The following is a 13,402-nucleotide window of genomic DNA, read 5'->3' as shown; positions in this document are numbered from 1 at the left end:
GATTTGCATTTCTTTGATGATTAGTAAGGCTGAGCAGATTTTCATGTATCTGTTGGCTGCTCATATGTCTTCTTTTGAGAAGAGTCTATTCATATCTTTTACCCATTTTTTAGTAAGGCTGTTTGTTTTTTTCCTTTTGGCATGTTTGAGTTCCTTGTAGATCCCCCAAATACAAAACATAGAAGACAAAAATATCACAGGAAAAAAAAAATCAACAAAACAAAAAGCTGCTTCTTAGAAAGGATAAACCAAAGACTGATGGACCTAAAAAAAGAGACTGACCAAGAAAAAGAGAGAAAAAGTTCAAATAAACACAATCAGAAATGAAAAAGATCAAGTCACAACCGACCCCGAAGAAATACAAAAGATTATCAGAGATTACTATGCACACCTGTATGGAAGCAAACTCGAAAATCTAAATGAAATGTAGGATTTTTCTGACATCACACAATCTCCCAAAGTTGAAACAAGAAGAAATTGAGACTCTAGATATACCAGTAACAACCTAGGAAATTGACTCTGTCATAAGAAGTCTACCTACCAAAAAAAAAAAAAAAAAAAAGCCCTGATCAGACGGCTTTCCGGTGGAATTCTACAAAACACACAAGGAGGAGCTGATAACAATCCTATTAAGTATTCCAGGCAATTGAGAAACACAGAACTCTCCTCAAATCATTTTATGAAGCTAACATCACACTGATACCAAAATTGGGTAAAGATCCAACAAAGAAAGAGAACTACAGACCAATATCCCTAATGAACAAAGATGCAAAAACTCTCACGATTCTAGCAAATCAGTTCCAGCAACACATCTCAAAAATCACCCACGATGACCAGCATCCACAAGACCATAAATGTGATTCAATCCATCAACAGATGTAAAAACAAGAACCACATGAGTATATCATTTGATGCAGAAAAAGCGTCCTTTCTTGATAAAAACCCTTCATCTGGGCATAGAGGGAGTATACCCCAAAACGGTAACAGCTATCTACGATAAACCCACAGCCAACATATCGCTAGACGGACAGAAGTTAGAAGCATTTCCCCTGAAAACTGGAACAAAACAAGGCTGCCCACTCTCACCCCTTCCGTTCAACATAGTGTTGAAAGTCCTAGCTAGAGCAATAAGACAAGAGAAGAAAAGCAGGGGTATCCAAATAGGAAAAGAGAAAGTAAAGTCATCCCTCTTTACTGATGATATGATCCTATACTTTGAAAATCCAAGAGAATCTGTCAAAAAACTCCTTGCACTGATAAAGGACTTTGGCAAAGACTCAGGGTACAAAATCAACATGCAAAAGACAGTCACATTCTTATACACCAACAACAAACAGGCAGAGAACCAAGTAAAAAGCACAATCCCATGTATATTAGCCACACAAGCACACACAAAATGAAATACCTGGGCATCTTCCTAACCAGAGAAGTGAAAGAACTTTACAACAAAAACTACAAAAAACTGCTCAAAGAAATCAAAGAAGACACAAACAAATGGAAAAAATATTCCACGTTACTGGATTAGAAGAATCAACATTGTTAAGATGTCCATCCTACCAAAGGCAATCTACAGATTCAACACAATACCCATTAAATTATCAATATCATTCTTCTCAGACCAGGAAACGACAATACAGAAATTCATAATGGAAACATAAACAACCACGAATAGCCAAAACAATCCTTAGCAAAAGAAACAAAGCAGGAAGTATCACACTTCCAGACTTTAAGCTACTATAAGGCTACAACAATCAAAACAGTCTGGTGTTGGTACAAGAACAGGCATATAGACCAATGGAATAAGACAGAGATTCTGGAAGCAAAACCTCAATGTCTCAACCAACTCATCTTCAACAAAGCCTCTACCAACAACCACTGGGGAGAGGAGAACCTATTTAGTAAACAGTGGTGGCAAAAATGGCTGACCACATGCAGGAGATTAAAACAGGCCCCTACCTATCACAATACACAAAAATTAACTCTAGATGGATCAAAGACCTAAACGTAAAACCTCAAACTATAAGAATCTTAGAAAATGCGGGAGACATCCTTACAGAAATTGGAATAGGCAACCAATTCCTGATCAAAACCCCAAATGCCCATGCCATAAGAAATGAGATAGACAAGTAGGAAACGAAAAGTCTTCTGCAAAGCAAAAGAAACCATCAAGAGAACCGGGAGACAGCCCACAGAATGGGAGAAAATATTTGCCAACTATGTATCTGACCTCCCTCCTTATTTGCCCTCATTTCCTTTGCCTCTTCTAGTGTTGGCCATAATTCAACAACTTACCTTAGCCTTGTGTTTTGTCTCCTACAAAAAATTACCTCAAATCCTCAACTATGGCCAAACTTTAAGGAAGCCAGCTCTAATTCAATGTTAAGGGGTCTTTAAAATTCCAAGTTTATCTCTTGGGAACCACTCTGGGACACAGAACAACTCATCAGTCCATAAAAGCCTAACTAAATACTGTTTTATAGTAATTTGTTAAAGGTTACTGAACCATACTGTAGTCATCTGCTCAGTATTTTTAAAATGAAGGGCACATGGCTCTCACTTGGAATATACATTATTTTTTAATCTAGATACATAGTGAAAGATATGAGACTAGTAGAACTGAAGCTCTTAGTAAATGATTACTTCAGTTTCACCAATGCAATTTTTAGAAAGACCAATTGCTATAAGTCCTCTATTCTGTAAAATGCACCATGAGTTTAATAACTTGTTTGGAGGAGTAAATTACCATATTAAATATATCAAATACAGAAACATTAACATACAGAGAAAATAAGTGTTTCTAAAAATACAGCACCACCAAGACATTCACTAGTATCTACCACCAGATAAGAAATAAAATGATGTAAAGAGTGTTGCCTCTAACCTCAAAGAATTTTTATTTATTAGAACACATTGGGAAAAAAAACTAAGAGTGATTAAGTGCTTAACTGTACAGAACTCACTATATAATATGAGGTCAAGAAAAGACCAATGTGGACTAGAATAGCTAAAGAATGTTTCATAATACAACAACTTGAGCTATGACTTCAAAAATAGTTAAGATGTGATTAATTAGGGTATGCAGACAGGGAAGTGGAGATCCCAGAAAAAATATAAAGCCAAAACAGAAGTGGGACCCAAACTACAAGGCAAACAGTAAAATGCCTGCTGGACTGAAGTGGATGTTGAATACTGGTGAATAGCAAGAAATATGACTGAATTCACTTTATGAGGCTAGAATATACAAGCTTTTGAAACTTGATGGAAATCTTTAGACATCATATAGTGGGCAAGAAGAAATTACTATAGGTTTTTAGAAGATGAATACATGGAAAAGAATGTTTTAGGAGACTTATTCTGACAGCAGTATATGGCACAGTTCAGTGGGGGAAGAAAAGCCAAGGGCAGAGAGCAGCTATGTTGCTGCTATAATAATCCATGAATTAGATTTGGCAGTAGAAACAGGAAGACAGATATTTAAGTTACTTTGCAAACTGGGAAACAAAATACTGGGCATGGGGATAAGAGAAAAAAAATCAAAGGTGAAGCCAATACTGACAGACTGATAGGAAGAACTGCGATATCCACTATCAAAAGAAGCATCGTAACTTACATGAAAGCAATAGAGATGGCAAGGTACTAAGGCATAGAAGAAGGGTTGTTGTGAAGTGCCAAGTTTAAGGTGACAAGGGTGGTGGCTACTTGTACTGTGGTACTCTGTCCTAGTTTCTACCCACCCCACATTCTTTTCTTCTCTTATTATTACTTTATTTTCTTTCTTCTACCTCATAAACCAAAATTTAGATGAGAGGATTATGATTGGTTGGTGGAAACACCAATTCTTAGTCAATCACATCTTCTTCCAAGCTATTTTTCACATTATTGTCAAGGCTCACTGTAGTCAACAATTCTGATCCTCATTTCTCTAGTAAGAATACCAATGTCCCAGGAAGCATACTGTTAAGTGTGTCTGGACCTATAGTCCATCTCTTGGTTTTTTTGTTAAGGCCACTCTCCTGAATTTTGCCAATAAAAATATTATGTCCTCCTTCATCTAACTCTGTATTTGTATAGTACAATAAACCATTGATTATATATACCATTACTACATTTAACAAAATCTTACTTCTATTAAATTCAACCGATGATGCATATATCACATAAGAGGGTGACTGTTTTAAAGATAGGTACAGTGTCTTATTATTTAATCCTTCTATGCCTTATATGTCATAAAAAAAATTAAAATAAATGTGTACTGAGTTCAGTTTTCCCTGATCACTCAATTCTATAAAATCAGAATTAACTTTTGATTTTCTCACTTCTTAAAAACTTGTACATCCAATGTAATACTATAAGAAAATGACTGACGGTACTGGGAAACTATGGGGGGGGAGGGGGATGGGATTAACAGTCGCAAATATCTGTCTGGGGATGGGGAAACACCTCTTATCAACAGGGTGTCTGAATGAAACGTAATTGTACACCTAACCCTTAACTGTACCCCACAAAATCATAATAAAAAATATTGATTAAAAAAAACCAAAAAAAACCCCAAAAAACTTGTACATATAGAATTCACCCAAATGCCGCTTGTTAGCAGCTCCAGCTTCAGAAAGAGATCATTAAGTAATCTGACAGTTAAATTTTAGATCACAGAATGCTTATATATGTGCTATTAATAGATTTAACGACTGCAATCAAATTAGGGAAGTGATTCACTTATATTAACTGAAGTATCTTGGTGGAATATATTTCTCAGGTTCCCAGAAGCACCAACTTTATTCCAAGCAAAATGTCACTGAAGTGACACTCAAACAATTTCACCCCACATCTTTAAAATTAAAAAAAAAACCCCGCATATATAAAATAAAATTTTTAAACAATCATGTATACTGCAAAACCAATAGCAAATTCCTGGCTTCCCCACATGGTAATAACATATTTTACTGTCATACTACAAAGACTGATTATGCACAATTGCTTTGTTTCAGATGTATCCAGTCTCTGAATTCCTATAACTTTACTTATTAGAAAATTCAGTAAGAACACTAAAATAAACTGATAGGTAAGACCAGTCTAAACTATCAAAAAAGTTAAAATATACAACTCATATCACTGTTTCCTGGGAGTTGAAGAAAACATTCATGAACTGCAACCTAAAGTTAGACACTTATATCAGTAGAAAAAAGAGAAAGGTTTTTAGGATAGCAGGTAAAGGGAACAGCACAGACATAAGCAGAGACACAAGATAATGAAACTGAAGAAAAAGGGTTGTGAATAGTGCAAACTATAGTAGCCACTTTACACAGTAATCCCCTGCTCTCATCTTGTGGCTACTTAGCAGTACAAGTGCTCAAAACAGAAAAGTCACAGAAAAACAAAGAAAAATACAAACCTAAGTACTATCTGTGCCTGGATTATATCTTAAAATTAAACATCATAAGTGGCAACACAATTGCCCTAGTGACCCTTACCCTCTAAGAGAGCCAATAGCTTTGTTGCTTGATTAAATAAAGCTCAAATTCTAAAAAGTACTTATTTCAGAAAGAAAAACAGAGAAAATTATAGGGTGTGTGCACCATCACTTCCTATTCCTAGGCCCTTGGTAGGCATCACTAATCAATCAGACTTAGCACGCAAGTTTAAATCACTTAGCTAATCCTGTATTGGAATGACTGTAAAGGTATCGTTTGCTATCTAAACCCTTGCTATCCAAACTTAGACAACAAACGGATTCAGGTAATTTTTTTTTTTTTTTTTTAAGGGAAGGCCATTTGGAGGAGATGGTATTTTATACCATACAGACTCCTGCCTTCCAAAACTCCAAGACCTTACAGATTGGAATCTGTCACTCTCTGACCTCTCACTCTCTGAACTCAGGAACCAAAACAGAGATTCAAATAGCAAGAAATATCTCCATGTTTTAAGTTTGGTCTCAGTTATGAAGAAACAGAAAACCTCACTCTCACATAAATTTTTGTAATACATATAGGAGTTGCTGTAGTAGATACCTGATAGAGATATTGTACATAATTAACTAAACCTCATGTTTTTATTTTCATCTTAGAAATAGAAAGTATATAGTTCATGAAACAGAAAAAAGCAAGTGTCTATTTACAGTCTCAAAAAATAAAATTAAATCATGTTTTAAGGTTTTTATTTATGTGGCTTAAGGCTGAGTGCTAAATATCTTAATCTCACAGTCAGCAATCAAGGGCATTAAGGCTTTACAGTTTATTGTTCCTTATTTTATTATACTACCTGGGCAAGAAGATTCTTCCTTCTATTGGCCCACACTGTGAATCTTTTTGTTTGAGTCGAGGTCTCACTCTGTGACCCAGGCTGGAGTGCAGTGGCATGCTCATGGCTCACAGCAGCCTTGAATTCCTAGGCTTAGGTGATCCTTCCACATCAGTCACCCAAGTAGATGGGACTACAGGTGCACACCACCACGCCCAGCTTATTTTCTGATTTTTGGTAAAGACAAGGTCTTGCTGGTCTCAAACTCCTGAGCTCAAGCAATCCTCCCACCTTGGCCTCCCTTGCCACACTACTTATCTTCATCCCCAAGAAAGCAACCAAAAGACTAAACATAGAGGAATGGTGTAAAAGGAAAAACTACATAAAAGTGGTCTACTTTGCTCAGAGATGTGGAGTAACCATCTTACTGTTTTGTTCTTTATAATTTACAAAGAACACTCTTGTCACAATTACTTGTTAAAACGTCTACCATAGATGAAGAGGAATAGTTGTGATGCTCAATCCTATACTAAATTATTCTAAGAAGAATACACACACCTTTCTTATTTATACAATCAAATTTACAATATGACATTCACCTACTGCCTTAAAATATTACATTATTACTATGAGATAAGGTTAAGTATTGAGCATGTCTTTATAAAGAAAACAAAAGAAGCATACAAACAGCCTCTTTACTCCAACCTCTCAACCAGCAGCTTAAGCTTCCCAACAAGAAAGATTACTGCATAGCTTTACACATTTTTCCATAATAAATGGCTCCTTGAATACCTTAAATGTAATACATGCTCAATATTTGGAGACTTATTCCTACATAACAGAATCTTTACATAAGGTAACAATAAGTAAATAAACCCTTCATATAGTCCTCCTGGGTTAACACCCGAGGAAATGCTGACATATCTGAATAATCTATCCACTGAAAATGTTCTGCTGATTGGCAATGATAAGTTAATTATGTTAGTCTTTCACTGTGCTTATGGTATGTTTTATTATTGTTGTCAATGTTAATTTAGTAACAGAGTTATAGAAATTTAAGCTAAAGGAAACTGCAAGGTCATTTAACATTCTCATTTTATAAATAAGGAAACTAAAGTCTACTTTCCCCAGAATTCATACTTTAACTCTTGTTACTTCTTTCCCTGGTCCCCTAATTGAATAAAAGAGAAGTTTTATTGCACATTTTTGCTTAGGTTAATTTTACAAGGTTAATATTACAAGGGAATGGGCATTTCTCAAATACCAGTCTCCAGCATGGTACTTTGAATATAGGAAATACTCATTTGAGTACTTACATACTGTTCTTATTTAAAGTGCTCAAATTTGGGCAAGTGATAAAGTTTATTTTAATTTTTATTTGTATAATTTTCATGTGCAACATTATTTTTCTAACATAAAAAGTAATGTAATGTAAGTTTCTATTTAAAGCATATCTCATAACAAGACTCTTCTGGCTTTTCTACCACAGTGAAGCTCATTTTCCCCAATAATACCAAAACTAATATTGAGACAGAAAACAAATCAGTCTTGCACATACCATCATTCAAGACACCTACCAATGGAGAGAGCAAATTGGTCAATTATTTATACACATACATATCCATTACCTAACTTAAACAAGACCAGAAAAATCAACAGGCTTGAAATTGCTTAACTTGCCTTTCTATTTACTAGGTTAGACAATGTCATCAACTTCAAATCCTAGGAGAGCAAGGAACTGCCTTCTTTCTGGAAACCTTGCCCTCTTTCTGGAATCAGAAACACTTAATGTTGGGACACTACCATCACAGCCGGCCTAAATATGGAAAAGCATAAAGCACCCTAAGTCTTTTGTGTATTTGGCATAGAAGACAGACTGAATTCCAGTTAGACAGTGTATCAACTACCTAATCAAAAATATAGGAAAGCCAGTTAATGTGGTAGTCAGTCTTCATTTCTAAAGAAAAATGAAGATCATAGATCTACAGTTTCAAGTAAACGCTAAGGTTATGAGTTTCCAGTGTTTCCCACTGTAGTTGAAGGAAGAATGGCTATTTCTCAGACAGAGCTAATAAACAGCCTGACCCAGAACCAAGGACAAAACTAAAACCGAACTACTGCGTTCTAGGACAGGACACAGAAATCAGAACTAATATGGCATCACTATGTAAACATTATGGATCACCAAACTTGCTCACTGTAACTAAGATGAAAAAAAGATTAAATACTTAATATCTAGATGTTTATTGTTATTACAACAAATTTTAAAAATTGCTCAATTTGGAATTAAATTAGAATTAGAAAACACCCAAAATGGACCACATATATAATTCTACTTTGATTATAATTCTAAGTCTAAAATGTACCAAATTCAGGATTGAAGAAGACAAGGAACTCTAACTCCAGCACTGTTTTCAGGATCTGATAAGGAATCAGAGGAATCCTATAAATCCTGCCATTGTTCCTCTTTCTATAAAATGAGTAGAAAAATGACATTATAGGGCTGTTTCAAGATATGGTTTATAAGGTCTTAGTTGTGAATAAAGTTACACAAACAAAAACAGCAATTGATGACTACTTCTTTTAAGAATCCCTGAATTTCTTTGAGTAAAACATATTATTTTCTACAAAAAACATTAGAGTTTATCAGAAACGCTTGGGACCTGCAGTGTTTCAGACTGTGCTTTTGTTTTTCTTTCTTTTTTTCTGATTTTAGAATATTTGCATATACATAATCAGATATCCTAGGGACAGGACCCAAGTCTACAGACAAAATTCACTTATGTTTCACACACATCTTATACTCACAGTCTGAGGGTGATTATTATTTTCTATAATGTTTTTAATAATTTTGTGCATAATACAAAGTGTTGACTGCACCCTGTGACATGAGATCAGGTGTGGAATTTTCACCTGTAGCATCATGTCATGCTAAAAGAGTTTCGGATTTTGGAGTATTTCGGGTTTTCGATTAGAGATGATTAACCTCTATGTTACACTCTCACTGCAATGTGTTATTCACTCCCACACATGTAGGGATGATCTATTCTTAAACATAACTAATCCTAAACAGGCAGAAGCATCTCAAATGCTATTTTCTCTATTGTATTTTTTCCATAGCAATTTTATTCTATCAGAGGTTCAAGTAAAGCTGCTTTAGAAAGGTAAACAAAAACACTTAATAATTTTTTATTGTTGCTTAAATTTAATACAGTTTTTCATATATATATATTTTTCCTTAAACTATGAAGATGCTGGAGCACAAAAGGAAGGGAAAACTTGCTTTGGTATTCTCTTTTGAGGTAACCAAAGAGGTGTGCAATGTAAGTTAAAGATGCTTGCAGTTGGGTTGTGGTTTTGTTTTAGGTCACCAGTATGAGTCTTCATTTAGGAAAGAAGACATGAGCTACTAGTTTTCTTTTTCTAACGAAAAGCTTATTTTAGGATTCTATCATTTAAAAATTCAAGTAACATTCTTTCAGCATATTCAGTATTAAATCACACCCCTACAAATAAATCTCCTCACAAGTGAGGAGTGAAGTGATTTGGACCTTTTGTCTACGGAGTGGGAATGAATAAAGTCAAGAAACATGTAGGCTTGTTAACCTGGACTTAAGTTGAAGGTACTCATGAACATAATTACACAAACATATCAACACCATCAAGTTAGCTTTATCTTTATTTTCTAGAACTATCTTAAAATACATTATATTTCAAACTCTTGAGAAATAGAATTTTCAATCAACTTGGAATACTTTTCTTCAAAAACTCATACAGTGCTTGAAATTACAATGGGCATACTTTTACCAGACAGCATTTTGTTTTAATAAACATAATAAATTAATTATGAACTGAGATAATAAATAACTCATTGTCCAGTGAAAGGCCTACATCACATACTATATTTATATTTGTAGAGTAGGAGGACAAGTACAGACTTGTTTGTGATCTGCAAGCCCAGTAATTTAGAAACTATGATCAACCTAAATGTAAAATTCATTTGATAATCTTTAAATGTCACATTTATTTTAAATGTAATTTTAAATTTCATTAGTAATAGTACCACAGGATATTAAGAAGTAGTACAAAACTGGCAATCTCTCAGAGCATTACCAGGTGACAAAATAATTGGTAAAATAATATTATTGCCTCAAAAAAAGTGCAATGATACCCCAAAATTATCTTACCCTATTGAAAATGATTTAAGTTAACACATATATATTATTTCTTAGGAGAAGATGAAAGTAAAGAAACTTTCACTCTTTAACATCTTTATTTTATACAGTCACTTGACAAATAATATAAATCCAATATTGTGGAGCAGAGAATAAGAGATTATATAGTGCATAAATCCACTAATGTTTATTATTCACTAATGTTAATTTTAAAGTTTAAAATATTAGAAAAATACTTTTGCAAATAGGATTTCTAAAGTTGAAAGTTAAATGCTAGTAAGTGTGCATCACAATTTTAAAATAAAAACATAAAATTGCACATTTGGGGATTAAGGTAGTTGGTTGCCCATTAGTTTATCAGAGCAAGCACCAGAAACTGGAGTGAAGTTTTCCTCATGTTAAAGTCAGAGCAGTTATGCTCTAATTGATGTGTAAATCGTGATGATCAATGAAATAACTAAATCACACGATTTACTAAAAAATATACTCCATTATCACTATTCAAACATTTCACTCAACTGCCTCTACAACTTACTCTCATTTTAAAATTATAAACTGAAGATTCCATTCCCCTATTGTTCTCATAATAAAATATACCTTACTAATTCAACTTTTTAAAATTTGCCTTTCTGAAAAGATTTCAGTCCTTTAACTTGGATATCCCACATCAGAATGTAAAAACCAGAGTGCTTAATTCAATTTAATAATGATTTCAAAGACACTAAGTTACATCATGTTAATAGAGGTTAAAAAAAACAAAAACAAAACTCAGCTTTTGCAGAAACCTTGAAGGTAAGCAGGAAATTAGACATCTCTTCTTTTAAATTACTGCTTTAAAAGGGGGGTGAGGGCATCCACTGAAGAAAGCCTGCCTCTCTCTTTCTCTCCCTCTCTCTCCCTCTCTGTCTCCCTTTCTCTTTCTGACACACACACACACACACACACACACACACACACATTCATATTTATCTGGCCTATTCAAGTTGCCACAACATGACTATTGTCAAAACCAAAGAAATTCACTTTAAAATTAAATTAAAACATCATTTAAAATTAAAGATGAAAACAAGCTATTCAACTGCCAACTACTGTGTAGTATGAAACTATTAAAACCTTAACTGACCTATTTCATGTTAGCATCATAACATGGATATATGTCAAGAAAATAATGAAAATTACTATATGACAAACCTTAATTTTGTATTTAAAAATTGTCATTGTTTTTTAAATGTGTAAGCACTGTACATGTAATGCCAGTTGCTTTATGATATACATATATATTTTAATTGCACCATAAAGGTGAGGAGCTTTAATATTTTAGTAGTCAGATTCAATTAATGGACCTGAAAATTTCTATTTTCAAAATAGGGTTTTTTTTCAAAACCACATTTATTTCTCTTTTTAAACTTATAGTAAAAACAACCTCTTAGACCAAATTCTAACAATTGCTTTACATTTTAAAAACAGTGCTACTTAATGTCACTTAATGAAGAATCCTACAAAAAAATGTCACTTAATGAAGAATCCTACAAAATAATGTAAGTTCATGTTCACAGAATTTTTGCAATGGGTCTAACAGAGGATGGACTTAACTCAATGTATTTAATTATTAAAAGACTGCCACCAGTCTTTAAGAGTTGAATCTAATGCTGAAATATTGGAAATTTTCATACAAGAATAGCAAAGAACAGTCCATCTATAGTTTCTTTAAAAAGACACACAAAATGGCAAGACATTTGATTCCCCATTTTTTAATAAAACAATCATTTTATAGTGTAAACTACCACCTTAAAATATTTTATACCAAAAAAGCACTTTCTTCACAATCAATGTCACGAATAAACTCCCTAGAAAGAAAATTTCATATTAGAACAAAGCAGGCAAAAACCTCCAGAAACAGCAGCTAACCCAACTGAAAGGAAGAGATACACTGGTTTTGTGCTGCATATTAATATTCTTACGTACAATTGTCTGCTTGGTGAAAATTCACAATACACTTCTTCCTCCTTCTATGACTGCAAAAAGGAGTAAACACATTTCACACACACCCCCCAGGTCCAAATTCACGCCACCACCGTGCAATATGACTTAATTTCGACCCGTATTCCCCTTGCACTAAATGAAAAAAACAAATTACTTGTATATCTGCACTCATAACTGAGGAGGGGGGTAAAAGCAATTTTTGGCTAAGGTCCAGACCAGGGGCTGATGCAAAGTCCCCACACCTCCAGAGGTCCTACACATATGCACCCGACTCGGGAAACCCACATTCAATGAATGCATCAGCCTCCTCCTCAGCTCCCCCGCCCGCCGCCCGCCGCCCCCCACCCCCTTTGCAGCAGAAATGTGCCTGGGCTTTTTTACCCCAGGGACGGAGGATCCTCTTACCAGATGGAGTTCTTGATCTTGTGTTGCAGCGCGCTGGCCTCTGTCCCTGGCAGCCCGGGCACAAGGGCTGGCAGGGCCACCCCCGAGTTGGGGGCGCTGGGGGGAAGCTGCTGATGGGCATCAGGCTGCTGTGGTGGCGGCTGTTGTTGTTCCTCTGCCATCGCTGCTGGAGGGGTGGGAGGGAGGCAGGGAGGGAAGATGGGGGCGCGGGGAAGGGTGAGGGAAGAGACGGGGAGGGGGAGGACGAAGGGGAGAGAGGAGGGGGAGGGGGAGGGGGAGGAGGAGGAGGAGGAAGGAAGCTGGATAAGCTAGGCCTTTACCCCAGGGCTCGAGTGAGTCGCTTTCGCCTGCCGCCTGGGGGACATCACCGGGGAGACCGAGCGGCTCCGCACGGCCGGGGCGCTTCACCGCGGGAGAGGCATGGCGGCGCCCCTCAGCCCCTCGCCGCCGCCGCCTCCTCGCGTCTGCGGCCGGGGCTGGCGGGGTGAGGAGGGGTCGTTTGTAGACGAGGCGGCGGGGCAGGCTCCCCCCAAAATCCAAGGAGAACGGTTGCTCGGGGACTCCGCGGCCCGGCCTTCCTTCCTCGGTCCCGGGGCTCTCGA

General features: G+C 36.0%; 1 protein-coding gene across 1 annotated transcript in view; it reads right to left on the bottom strand.

Moving 5' to 3' along the window:
* Window positions 1-12,961, bottom strand: part of RFX7 (regulatory factor X7) — a 137,100-nt gene extending 124,139 nt beyond the window's left edge. The window contains exon 1 of the mRNA XM_008063057.1: window positions 12,801-12,961. Within this exon, the coding sequence (XP_008061248.1) occupies window positions 12,801-12,961 (161 nt within the window). The remainder of the gene's footprint in view (window positions 1-12,800) is intronic.
* Between the last annotated feature and the right edge of the window lie 441 nt (window positions 12,962-13,402).

Source organism: Carlito syrichta, unplaced genomic scaffold, assembly GCF_000164805.1.
Source record: "Carlito syrichta isolate Samal-C Ts95f unplaced genomic scaffold, Tarsius_syrichta-2.0.1 Scaffold306510, whole genome shotgun sequence".
Taxonomy (NCBI): domain Eukaryota; kingdom Metazoa; phylum Chordata; class Mammalia; order Primates; family Tarsiidae; genus Carlito; species Carlito syrichta.
Note: the sequence above shows the minus strand (reverse complement) of the source record. Positions and strands in the feature narration are given on the sequence as shown.